We start from the raw sequence: 14203 nt of genomic DNA, 5'->3' as shown, positions 1-14203 counted from the left end.
TAGTGTGAAACATAATAATAATGATAATAATAATAATAATAATAATAATAATAATAATAATAATAATAATAATAATAATAATAATAATAATAATAATAATGTATTAGATTTATGTAGCACTTTTCTGGACACTCAAAGTCACTCTACAGTGGATCCATTATTCATTCACTCCTTATTCATACTTGGTGATGGGAAGCTACATCAGTAGCCACAGCTGCCCTGGGGCAAACTGACGGAGGTGTGACTGCCAATCCACACCCACGGCCCCTCCGTCCACCACCGGAACAACCACACACATTCACACACCAGCGAGTGCCTCACTGGAGGCAAGGAGTGTAAAGTGTCTTGCCAAATGACTAGGCACAAGTGGGAATCAAACGGCCAATCCTTCAATCATTGGATGACCTGCTCTACCACTGAGCCACTGTCGCTCAGAAACCAAGTACAGTACAAGAAAGAGTAAAACTGTATATTTTGTACTCAAGGGTTACAGGATGAATTTAATTTGGAAGCTGAATCTGCATAACTTCATGATGAAGTAATTTCTCTTAGATTCAGTAAGTTCTGCATTAGGATGCTTTACAGATTGATGCAGGTATCATTTTACATGTCTAATTGTTGGGTTGACAAGCCTGACGTCATATCCTGTGCTTTCAAACCAGAGCCATACATGAAGACTAGCTGTAACGAGGCTGAGTTTCCTACAGTTGTCACACTGCAGACAAACTGAGCCTCAATTTTCTGTTAAATTTAAAGCAAGAAACAAAACTTCCACTTGATTGAAATCTATTTCTCCGGTCCTCTGAGAAAACCCACCACAGGTACATGCTCCCCAAAGAATGACACAAACATCTGTCATTTTAAGACTATTCCTAAGATTAGATATGGTAACAAGCCAAATTCCTCCTGCTATAGAAACACTTAAAATCTGATCTTTTCTGGAGTTTAGGTTTGGGAATAGACTATTTGAAGTTAAGGCGCAAAGCACTGCATAAGAGGTTTCACATCTGAAAGGATCTCTTTGCAAAGACAACTGTCCATCCAGTAAAAACTGCAGTATTTGGAGATATCATTCTCCTCTGAAGCCAGCAATTCCTTTGAACGTGTTGGAATTCTAGGTAGTTTTCCACAGCTGACAGGGCCAAATATCTGCCATGGCCTGTTATCATTAACCCCCTCAAAGGAAAACAGAAACCTTTAACATTGTAACACACTAGAACAAAGCATCAATCAACATGAAGTTTCAATGAGAATATGATGACAAGTTATGCATTTGTTTTGGAAGGACTTCTCAATTAATAAAACCTTCGCCACAGACTTGCATAACAGAATCAACAGTTTAAAATTCCAAAGAGCTGTCCATACATACAATCTTTGGACACTTTTGAATATTTTGCAATATTTTTTAGTAATTGTACTATTATTTCCTGAAGATTTCTTTCCTCATCCCAGCTTTCCATTAATGACACTCACCAAAGCAGCAGTTTAACTTCTTCAGTTTAATCTTCTAATTTTTCAAGAGGAGAATAAGAAGACGAAACACCTGCGCAGGGATGCATGTCAGCCACATTTTAGATACTGGTGTCTGTGAGCTGTTTTATCTCCACTCTGATGGGGTAATCTCAATCTCAAGTCTTAAAAATTGTGCTCTGAGTGCAACGAAACACAAACCACTGTACAGGGTTGCAGCACACTGGTGGTGTCATATGTCGTGAACATACAGATATCCTGCTGTGTGCTAGAAGTGTTTTTGGGGGACATGTGCATGTTTGACTCTTTTGGTTAACTTTTGCTCATATGCCTTCATAAGAGGAATAAACATTCATTGACATTTCCCCTTTTGTCAGTCTCAGCACCTTTGTCTTTCACTACACAGGTTGTGTTCACAAGTTTCAGGGTTTACAGCTATTGTAGCAGTGCTACCAGTTAGTAGAGAGGTGATTGCAGAGATATGCCACACAATATCATGTTTTTTCCTTGCCTTGCCTGAAATAAATGACTTTGACTTTGATAAATGAATAACTACCTAACTAACTAATTAACTAACTAACTACTTAACTAACATGTTCACAATGACAAGTTAGTATGATGTTTAGGAAAATGTGTAATGTGATGCTGTATTGTGAATAAGTGTTAAAATTGAAAGATTATGATGAAACAAAAAGAGCAACCGAGGTTGATTATAAGTTTTATAGTCAATTTGTTCATACCCAAAAGTGTTGGACATGGAAGGTTTTAAGCAGGCAATGGTGTTCATCTAAATGGTTATTAAATATGATTTCATACAGAAGTGGCACACGACATGTAAATTCCTCAACGCTATTGGAAATTTTGTAGTCTGTACAAAGTGCTGACCAGCATTACCATTGTTTGCGCTAGTAGCATGGACCAAATTATCATGCATCAAGGAGGAACCACATCAATTTTTAGAGTGGATCTGAATTTAGGGGTGAATTTTATTCAATTTTCCAAGGCTTATTTTTAATTAATACTTGCTAAATGACATCAAATTTGAGAGAAGAGCCACCATTGCCCAAAAGAAGAAACTACTGATTTGTGAAACCCAATAAATATTTTTCTTCTGAATTTTTTAAGATTGCAAGTTCGCTGAGGAGCACATCTTTACTGTTGGGTCTCAGTAGAGGAATGTGGTCCTGTATTTATTCCATAGACTGAAAAGGACGTTTCACCCCTGTCTGACAATGTTGGTGATGGTAGCAGGATTACCTGTAGTTTTGTTTCTCACTGCCAATTTGGAAGCGGTCATAAAGTGAGAAAGCCTGGTGTCCATCCCAGTCTGTCAGCTGAACACGGAGGGCATACTGTCTGTGACTGGTCAATTGGTAAACATACTCATTTCCCAACCAGTGCTCTGTAGACACACTTCCAAAGCCCTGCATTAAGGGAAGAAAACAATAATTGGCATTGGAACAGCAATCAAAATACAATTTGGTAAAGATTGTTATCAATTCTTTTTTCCTAGAACAAGAAGATGGTGAAATGAATGTTAAGTATAGTAGTTTTAAAATACATTTACTGATTTATTTTTTGTTGAACCAAGAATGTATCCTAAAATGTTCTTCATCATGAATGATGCGTTCTTATTTCTATCAGCAGTAGAATTTGTTACTCATGACATCCCTGCATTCTTTTGTTTTTTGTCAAGACACTGGTGAAAAACCCACAGATGTTACTCACATTTTATGATTTTTCATAAAGCTTTTAAAAACATGTTTAAGGCTTGATCCTGCAGATGGATGGACTTACATATCTATAAAATGGCTAAATTAGTTACAGCTGAAATAGAGAAACCCCTTTTTCCATTTCTGCCGTACACACAAGTCACACATGTTAAACTCATTATTATCTTAAGACTAGTTTACCAAAATATATGCTGCTGGCATGGACACTCCTTCAAACAACTGTAAAAGTTTGCATTTGATTAGAGCAGGTCCTGGTCACAGGCAAAGTGCTTCTGACAGCAGTGAGAGCAGTGGATTGCAAAAAGGAATATCATAACGCAGGATGACATTACACCTCTGACAGGACAGTTGGGACTGATTCATTAAAGATTAGGAAAGAGGGGGATGGAGTTGGCAAGGGAGGAACAGTCAGGGAGAGTCTATACTGGTGCTGAGCGAGCATGGTGATGACAAATGTGAAGGAAGGAAAGAAAATATGGGGCATTCCATGGGCCTTAGACATGTCCTGCCATGTGGGTGGATGAAAAAGTGATTTGGGTCCATTACAGCGTTCGCTCCCTTTTCTCTCTCTCTCTCTGTTTCCACACTTGATCTCACCCTTGATGAGATGTTCCTTCTTGTTCTCAGTTGCTTCCAATTGCCTCCTACTGTGGCTTTATCACAAAAAGAAAAGCCTCAACTCTGCACGACCCTTCACATGAAAAACTTGATCTTCACCACTCAGATATAGACGATGAAAATGATGGAGAGCTTGTCACACATAGGAGGATAGCATTTTAGTTACACCTCTAAAATTCCTTTGTATTGGTACAGTTGATATAAATCGATCACTTTTCTCTCTTCAATAACTAATTATCTGTCTTACGGGTCATGGGTCTGCTGGTGTCAATCTCAGCTCGCTACGGGCGAGAAGTGGGGGACACCCAAATGAGAACCCACCCTTTGTAAAACTGAAATTAATTTATTACATTAATTGTGGTTCTTGTTCCAAAATTTTATTACCGACCAAATACTAATCAGTCAGGAGGTGCAGCATTGCCACTTAATTTACATCGCCCAGGGATCAAAAGTATTGACAAAAGTCAATACTGCAAGAAAGCAAAGCCCAAACTCTTCAAGCTGTTTTCCCTAATGACATCCCTGATAGCTGCCTCTCCCAATATTTTCAGATCTACTGGTGAATTCAATTTCATTTCAACTAAATCAGAGTTGTTGAATAGTTGTCACAGTGTGACGAACCATGTGTTGAGTTTTGACAGAAACAAAACTCAATGTGTTGAGTTTTGTGTCCGTCAGCTTTGAATAATACGTTTTTAAAGGTCTTTTTTAAACTGTAAAGGTATGACTTTTTGATGACTGTCTTGTGAAACAAAAACAAAAAACAGTCTGTTTAGAGATTCTTTCATTATGTTGCCAGATAAATTGAAAAAAAAAAGCATGTATTTGTCCCTAAGGATATTTTGTAGTCACTGTTGCATAACTATTTTTTTATCGTTGTTATTATTATTCACAAGTTATTCACACATTGAAACCAGGCAACATATTGTCCTTGCTGGGTTTCTGAATTTTGAAATGTTCAGTTAATCTGTTCTTGTACCTGTCTATTACATAAAACCAACAGTTCCTTCAAATAAATTTAAATAAGTAACTAAAATGTGTTTTTTTTTTACCCCCATAGGTCTAATTACAGGTAATGAGTTAAACTGCTAATTTCTATGCTTCACTAAATTTTTAGCAGTAATGATCGGGAATGTTTGCTCTCCAGGCATCATTTTCACATGCCAACAAATTAAAGGTGTGGGTTGTGAAAATAACTTAGAATATTGCCTGTGATGTGTTATGACATGTTGATTTTCCTGCATCAGTAGATGTTCTCATGATAACATTTTAATGGGAACACAATGTTCCTTTTGCTAAACTTCTTCATGGGCTCAGAATAAAATAAAATGTAAGATATGATTAATTTCCAAGTGTCACATTACATTTGTGTGCACATACAAGTTGATCAAAAGCGAAAAAAACTGACTAACACAATAAAGAATGATTATACAATAAAACCATCTTCAGTATGTTTCAGGATAAATTTGTTTACCAAGAAGCCATTCGATCGTTTTATGAATATCAAGCCAAGGTTCATGAGTGTACTCATGCAATATAATGCAACCTGTAACACCTGCTTAAAAATGAAGGGCTTCCATTTCCGTCTTACTGATGCTTAATTTTTAGGTTTCACATATTTTTTTTTTTGAAATCTTTTTGGTTTATTTCAGCATTCAATGTCAGTTAAGCACTTTTAGTTGATCGAGCTTTGGAGTTCCCCCATTTATAAGTCTTTCTCTCCCATTTACTGGTACATTGTACATTAAGAGTGAAAGAAATAATTCATGTGGAACCCATAGGCCGATTACAGCAGACAGAGTGATAGTCCATTTGACAACAAGCTGACAGCTAGTTCAGGGTATACACAGGTGACTTACATGGCAAACATATCCAACACCAGTGCCAGCAATAACAAATCCAATTTACTGTCTAAACACAACTTACGTTAAAAATGTTAACACTCGCAGTAAAAAAAACACCCACATAGATCTCTCCTTGATGACAAACAGATGAAAGAGTTGGCTCAGCGCTATAGAGACTAAACAAATGTATTGTTTTTACATTTAGGTAATAATTTCCTGTTAGAAAAGAAGGAAAATAACTGCGTGTCACTGAGACCTCAGCTGAGGAGCAGAGCAACTCGCAGATATCCTTGACGATATTTCATGTGTAAAGACAGACAAGGAGAGGGGACTCCTGAGGATGAATGATATTTGGCTGAAACATTTAAAATGGTCTTGGATCAGTGGACCCTGATGGGTCTTAATTTTCAACATGTTCAATCAGACCAAAAATCACACACATCTATTATGACCTCTCTGTTGAAATGTGTTTTTTTCAAAAAAGGATGCTGAACTCATTGCACATTTTTGCAATTTATGCTTAATGTATATGCATTTTCTGACTTTTGATGTGTGCAAGCCCGCATACGTTGCTTTCACAGGATTATTTATTACTATCGTGTTGCTTTTCATCGAGAGTAATTTGTTTTTTTCGCACCATCTTGTACTCCTTCCATGTTCTTTGGAAGTCCACACTGCCGTCTTGTCTGTGTTGGATGACCGTCCATCCACCGCCGGCTGTTTCCATGTCACAATACACCTACACAAATGATGAGAGAAAGCAGAGGAGGGTGGGAAAACATATTTATGAGTGTAAAGGAATGCTTACAGCACCCCTAGGTCTCTGCACATATTTTCAGGGTGCAGAAGATGCATTCTAACGATTCCAACATCCAAAGTAACTCTCAGCCGGGATTAAAAAACAATTGAAGGCTATTAGGACAATGCTTTGGTATCAGACACTCCTTTTTTTCCCATCTTGCATGATGAATCATCTTTGGGAATGCAACATATCTGTGTCCTCCTCTCGCTTAATCAGTGTCTCCTTGTCCCTCACCAGCTCCCAGGAGATATTCCTCATCAGACTGTCTCAATACCTCAGGATCAAAGGCGAGGTCCTCGGTGTAACGTGGCCCTTAACCTCGGACCGCTGTGTGCGTAAGCTGATAATGCAAGGCTGGTGCTCTGTCCAAGTGTTCCTCTTTGTTTTTAGGAGGAGACCCCAGGGTGGACTGGAGAGGGTCTCTCACCTCAGCTAGCCCACACAGCTGAACATACATGGATGCAGCCTGGGTATGATTAACAAAGTATTCCTGACAGAATCACTTATCCCAAAACTGACCTTTAAGTTCATCTGAACTTGATTTTTAAAAAGAAATCTAATCCTAATATTTCTTTTACAAATACATACATAGAGTATATATTCATCTATCTTTCACTGAGTGCAAGTCATTCTTTAAATAAATGTAATTCATAGACTTTGTCAATATTTTAAGCTTCTATCAACCTTTTCTGATACAATACTTGATGGAAACACTAATTACTCTGCACTTTATTTACTCCCAACAATCAAGAAGTGTGAGGCTTGCATAAAGGTTAAACACACAAATACCCGCATCTACACAAATGTCAACGGCCTAATCAGTTCAGTGTTGCCCCATTTTCACACCTCTCCCCCTGCTAAATCCCTGAGAAGCTGCCAAGTGTATTTTCAGCTCTCAATATCCCTACAGCAGTTAGCACCCATCATTGTCACTCATCAGTCCAGCGGTGGCCTATTAACTTAGAGGTGAGTCTCAAATTCAACTGAGAGAAAGTGTGTGAAACCCATTATGAAAAAGTGATAAAAGGCAGATATCTTTACATTGCAGTCTACTGCTGTCTGTATAAAGTGTGGTTTCATACCTTTTTGGTGTCCTGGGGGTTTATGTGGATAGTGAAAACTCCACTCTTGTGGAAACCAGCCTGGTACAGTTCAGCACAGTCCCGGAAATTGTTCTCCTCATCAACGACCTTTGTACTGTTAGGCACAGCTGTGGGTAGGAAGGAAAAAAATAGATGGCGTGATTCTAAAGTTCTACTAAGAGGAATCCAACACATCTAATAAACCTGCATGGAGACCCGGAGTTCCAAATAGCATTGCTAAAAAAAAAAAAGATTGGTAGTGGTCTCAGGTGTATGACTTGAGGTTTGACCTGGGGCCAGCTGACAATTATGTTAACATAAAGTGTACAGCAGGTTAAAACAGGTAGCATACCCTTGTGCCTCGTTAATTAATATACTTTATTTTGTATCCTTTTTTTTGACATGATACCTTGTTTAGGAACCGTTTGCAAGTACTAGTCATTTTTTGTGGAATTACTTTTTTTGAAATACTAAGACCATGTCACTGAAAATCAAAAGTCATAATTTAATTTTTACTCTTGACTCTTTAATCTTGACTAATAGGAACATTTTATCTGGAGGAAATTCACATAAGTTATTTATTTTATTTACTTATTTTATTTTTTTCGGACATGTTAATATAACAGACTTCACACCTTCATCACATTTACAACATCAACAACAACATCCAAAAAAAAAAAAAGGGATGAAGGGTAGAAGTCAATATCCTTGTGAAATTCCCGTCCCCCAGGATCAACAAACATCTCTCTCATTACAATATGTAATCAACAAACTCAGACATTAAATACATTCAACTGTTTCATCCATTGTATATTCACAAATGTTCATACTGTACTCTTATCCATCTAAGTTCCATGAGAATTGGATTGAACTTGATTCAAGTTGTCTGTCAGAAGCATTACAGGTAAATGAGCTGTATGGACAGGATGACAAAGTCCAGGTGACCAATGAAACACCTGATATACCAGAAAAATAGAGCTTTTAAAGACATGGATGACAGTTTAAGGGTGTGGTGTAACAGTCCATGCTATTAATTGATTACCCTCCACGTAACCTCTTGTGCCAGAAAACTATGGAAATTATCAAACAAACAAATCTTTAACAAGATTATTTATCCCTTTTATGAATCAGTACATGTCAGGGGAGAGAGTATATACGTAGTCTCAGGCAGAAGCTGGTGGGTGAGGTCTCACTGTGAGTATACTATAACGACCAGATAAAATCTGGGGGTGACTAACTCATTAGCCAGTGGAAACCAGTTTATTGATTGGAAGGTCTCCCACTTTGAGAGAAGCCCTCAGACTTTGACAGACCAGCTGCATCCATTTCCATCTGTAGATAATTATGGCAGCACTATTTTGAAACTAAGCAAGGGGCTAAGAACAAAATACTACAAGCTATAAATTTCAAGTTCCTGTTATAACAAGTGGTTTATATTTACCTTCCAAGCCCTTGTTATAGTGATGGAAATTCCATCTGATTTTCTTTTTTTTCCTACTCTCTATTTTCCTCCCATATAAGGGGTTTATCTCCGTTTTCACACCGTTGGTTTTTGTTATTGGAATTGTTGCGTCAAAGAGGATGTCAAGAAAAAGTTAAATGTGTCAGTGATCCTTGGCCTTCACTTCTGTGCACAGAACTTCCCTGTGGACACACAACGCTTATTTAGGTATACTATCTGAGCATTTTGACAAAGTATTGAGTGTCAGTGACAAGAATCTCCTGCTGTCACAGGTTGACAGAGCAAGCCCGTGCACTCCAGATTCTAATACAACAAAGAGTGGTCCTGTCAGGCGGTAATTTACCCCAAGCCGAGAGACAGCGGCGCACATTTTAGAGGCCAGATCATTGTCAGAGGGGAACTTTCTGGTATTCAATCTGTAAGCGTGTGAACAATTATTTCACAATCTCATTTGAAATCTCCCATTGTGGCAAAAGTTTATTTGGTGAGGGACCTGATGCTCTAGTGTTAGTGTTGCTCCCTTGAACAGCTTGCTGCCCAGCTCAAAAAATATTTATGTCATATTATTTGTTTACAGACAAATATTTTGTGGTTCAGCAGGGACTCGTATTCAGTAGGGGGTTCATGTGAAAAGATCAGCAGGGCTTGGGTGTTTGCATAAATCAGTACCCTTGCCAAATGAGCCCGAATACTTGAACTAAAGAGAGTGAGTAATGGAGCTAAATGGACTTCCATAGACATCACAGTTCCCATGTGACTATAATCAGTCTCTGAAAGCCACCGAGAGTTTAAATGATTCCATACAAAATCCAACGCTTTTCTCTGGTGTATTAATATAAGAAGGATGCATATAGCACCATAAAATAATACCCATTTCCCACAGTTTCAAACGATGACATGCAGTTCCTGCTGAACAAGTGAAAGGAATTATGGTTATTGTGTGAAGTGTTCAGAGTAATGCATTCCAAACAGAAAGAGCAATAAATTTAGTATGAATTACATTCAACATAGAGCATATGCTGTGTGTGAAACACATCTGTGAAAATTGTTTCCCCTCAATGCATTTTACCTAAATTATACACAATTTAAATTTTGTGGTTACAGAAAGAGTACGACAAATCTAGGAAAAGTAACACATTCTACGAAAATCAACACTGAGTTGAATTATGCAAGCAAAGCTGCATCATAGCTGCATATTCTTCCAAAACCACTATATTCTCACATATTTAACCAAAGTATTTAGTTGCCTAAACTGGCAAAATCCAGCATCTTGTGGCCTGTGATTTGTATCCCCAACAACGCATTCCAGTAACCCAGTGATCAGAATGTCGTAAGTGAACATTAGGAGAAAATGTGCATCTTTAAAGCAGAACTAGAAAAGCAAATGAAAAAAAAGCATACTCGTGTTACTTGCAAACAGCTGCTGTGGGCAGTCTCAACATGTAACTGCGAGAAGGTAGCGTGAATGCAACTTAGGACTGGAAAACATTTGCACCACAAATGTTTGCAAGCTCCACATGTAATAAAAGAGTCAAGGTCTTTGTGTAGAAATATTTTCAGAAAGGTCTCATAAGTGACTTCCAATGAAATTGCACACATTACAATTAATGACGATAGTATTGCAGAGATCTGTTGATCAGTGACCATAAATAATAAATAATAATAAATGAATAATACTTTTGCAGAACTTTGATTGTGACAGCAATGAAATGAGAGCATTATATTCTGTAAAATCCAGACTACTGTTATTTAAATAGTAAAGTATTAACTATTAACATAGTTTTCTACACAGTGCACTGGCGTTGTGCTAAGAGCGTCCCCACCTCTCTCCTGTAAGTCAGCTGGGATACGCACCAGTGACCCCCGTGACCCACGAACGCGGTATAAGTGGTCCAGAGGATAAATGAATGAATGAGTAGGTTTTTTTTTCTCTCTTTAAATAAATTAGCAGCTGTAAAAATGATAAATGTCCTTGATTTTGTTGGATTACAGAACAACATAAAACATATAAAACATCATATTTGACAGGTTTTTTTTTTTTGGACCTGAGTTCCAAACCTGATGCCAATTACTGCTAATAACACTTTGTGGCTCATTGCACCCCAATGAGGTTTGGGTAAAGATTGCAAAGTAAACAAGCGTCTACTGTTGCATCTGGCCACATGAAAAAGTTTTGAGTAAGTCTGCAGTGGTTAAAAACAAGCTACAAACTATTATTTCTAGAACATTTGTGGTAAAATGGGAAAATATAAGGTTTAAGATATGTTATACTTATGAAAGCTAAATTCAGTTTTCTCTAAATTTGTCATCATTCATTTGTCAGCATATTAGAAAGTCCATTCAGTCCATGTTTTCAAAAGACTGCCTGAAGCAGATACAAATACAGTATATGACATGAAATCCTAAGCATTTCTTCACATGAAAACACTAATCCCCTCCCTCAAAAAAAAAAGAAAAAACTTTCTAAAAAATAGCTCTCACTTCTGTGTTTTAAATGCTGTCAATAAAAAGTTGCTGTGCGTCATTATCATTGATATCTATGTCCTCTTTCACCCCCTCTGGACGAGTCTTCCCCCAGGAGCTATTGCTGTTTGACGTATTTAGGTAGGAGTGAAGAAAAGGGAGACCTCTGACCTGCGTGGCCACCACAACCTTCAACACCAACGTTAAAGAGGAAAGGACCAACCACAGAGCAAAAGAGACCACAATGTATTTCTATCACCTCTCATTAGGACATCCACCAATCACAGACAGGGGGACTGGTGCTGCTATCCTGCTTTATCAACACCGAGACTGTAAAAGTATAACATACAGAAAGTTTTGTCACACTTACCAAATAGCAGTCAGTAAAATACGGGATAAAAATTTGGCCTATTTGATTTCCTGCATGTGCTTATGCAGGCCAAAAAGTTCTCAAAAAGATCTGTTGGGTTCAAGAGGGCTTGATATATAAATGGTTGAGAGAGGAAAATGAGTTAACTCGGTTTGACCAGACAGGAAAGGTTACAGGCCTACTACTTCATAACTAATTTTATTTGATGTCCCATTTAAGCTGGGTGCACAGGCTTTAGGAAAGGAAAATAGTACATCATGCTGTTTTATAAGCGGCACAAACGGCCTTTATCAGGATCACACCGGGTTACAATGAGAACCATGTTTCTTTCTTCATGTTGCACTTAATGGTGTGTCCCTGTGTCTCTCTGTATGGGGTGAGGTTTCTAGAACTGTTGTCATTATAATTTCATGAGGGTTGTAAAATCAAAAATGTTGACGCTCTAACATCTGACCAGAACAAATCCAAAACAACTTGACTGTGCCTCCCACTTCTTCGAATCACGCAGCCAGTTTGAAGACTTTCTTTTTTAGCATTTGTGGTTTGGCAAGTTTAGAAGACATTTTCTACAGTTAGGGTCATTGCAAGTTGGGGTGGACACATTCTGGACCATGTCTATAAGCAAACAAAAAATGATGACAAGTGTTCTCCACTGAATGATAAATATAAAACTTTCTTCAGTTAGTTGGATTGAGCTGAACTGTTGATTTAGTCTCAGGGTTTGAAAATAAAAGAAATGTAAATGTATACATCGGCTGATGGTTTTGTGATGATATGAAAATTACTAAACTAATTTCTCGTGATATTTTGACTCATTTATTCTCCCTGTGACCCTGATACTCAGTGTTACAACATTATGCTGTTAGTGTGCAAGGGTTCAGTAATTGGAATGGAACAGGACTAAACTCGAGCCAACAAGATAGCCGATATTCTTCATTTTAATACTGATTTTAATACCTGCATCCACTAAAACTCTTTGCCTAAAATTACAAGTTTAAGAGCAGTCAGTAAACACTTTGAATACTTGTAGTATCTTTTTCTTTCTAAACAAAGCTACAAATGTCAACTTCATGGTGTTTCCTGGGGAGTTCTACAGTATGATGTACAGTATGTTTTTAGTAGCTAACAGCAGTTAGGTGATTGCAGTAAAAGTTTCCATCTAACATTGATTATCAAACAAGTGTTCCCATCTCCTTTAAACAAATGCTTAATTATAAAGGACAAAAAGCACTTCAAGCTGGTATGACACTTTTTTTTGAAATTTAATTAAGTCTCTTGTTCTGTCAGGCTTTGATTGCATTGACCTTACCTCCATCTTTGGAGCAGAGATTGAGCAGGTTATGGACGGTATCCATCATCTCCTGCTGCTGCCTCTGTAGCGCTGAGCTGTTTCCTGTGGTCCGGCTCAGCTGGGCTTCCAGCTCTCTGATCACTCCACTCTGACTTCCCACCAGGGCCTGGAGACTTCCCTTCTCCTGCTTTAGAGTCTCCAGTTCTTCACGGTGTCGCATCTCCATTTCTACCATCTTCTTTTCCAAAAGGCTGAAGGGTAGGATAAGATGAAGAGCATTTACATCTATCTATCATCATTATTTTGCGTCAATCAATCTAGTTTATTTATTACAATCATTCATCATAAATTAATGATTTCAATGGATATCTGTTGCTGTTTTATTTTTCTGGTTAGTCATTGCCTACCTCTGAAAATGCCTTTTTACAAATAAGGATCAATGAATTAAATCTAAATGACTAAATTTTCCCCGATGGTGGACATTTTGTTTTTGTACAAGAAGCGATAATATCAAATCTGCTAAAGCTTAAGAAAATTGACCTCAGGAATATATTCCCCTACGCCTTGACAATAGCTTAAAAGTCAAAGTACAGCCATTAAAATTGTGTTTGCTTCTTTCCCAGTGAGTTTCCAGAGTTGGTATGGATATTGTAATGAGAAATGTGGAGCAAATGCTTTAAAACACTACATCAAGTAACCGTCTCACGGGACCAGTCACCATATAAAACAAGCTTTGGAGACAAAAATGGATCCAAAAGCCACATTTTGATTGCCTGATTACGCAACAAATGTGCACAGTGGTCCAAAGTGGAAAGTCTCATACGTCTGGGACCTTTTAACTTAACATCACAGAAAAATACAAGCTTCCTATGTAGTGCTTTTTGTATATTCAACTGCATACTGCTTTGGAAAATGGTCAGTGGCAGCTGGTAGCAAGGTTTGGATATTTTACACAACCTCTCAGAGATCAGCAGAACTCTCAGTAGTTTGATTTATTTGAATTATCTTTATTTATTTCAGTTCATTTTTGCAGTATGGATGATATCAAGTGTGCTTCTGTTTCGTTTG

At 37.7% G+C, this 14203-nt stretch overlaps 1 protein-coding gene across 1 annotated transcript in view; it reads right to left on the bottom strand.

Moving 5' to 3' along the window:
- angpt1 (angiopoietin 1) overlaps positions 1–14203 on the bottom strand; it is a 54295-nt gene that overhangs the window by 16049 nt on the left and 24043 nt on the right. The window contains exons 5-8 of the mRNA XM_068333670.1: positions 13154–13386; positions 7550–7677; positions 6303–6404; positions 2728–2894 (exon numbers count right to left, since the gene is read on the bottom strand). Coding sequence (XP_068189771.1) covers positions 2728–2894; positions 6303–6404; positions 7550–7677; positions 13154–13386 — 630 coding nt within the window. The remainder of the gene's footprint in view (positions 1–2727; positions 2895–6302; positions 6405–7549; positions 7678–13153; positions 13387–14203) is intronic.

The sequence above is a fragment of the Antennarius striatus genome, chromosome 14 (genome assembly GCF_040054535.1).
Source record: "Antennarius striatus isolate MH-2024 chromosome 14, ASM4005453v1, whole genome shotgun sequence".
NCBI classification, from domain to species: domain Eukaryota; kingdom Metazoa; phylum Chordata; class Actinopteri; order Lophiiformes; family Antennariidae; genus Antennarius; species Antennarius striatus.
This window is presented reverse-complemented; position numbering and strand designations above follow the sequence as displayed.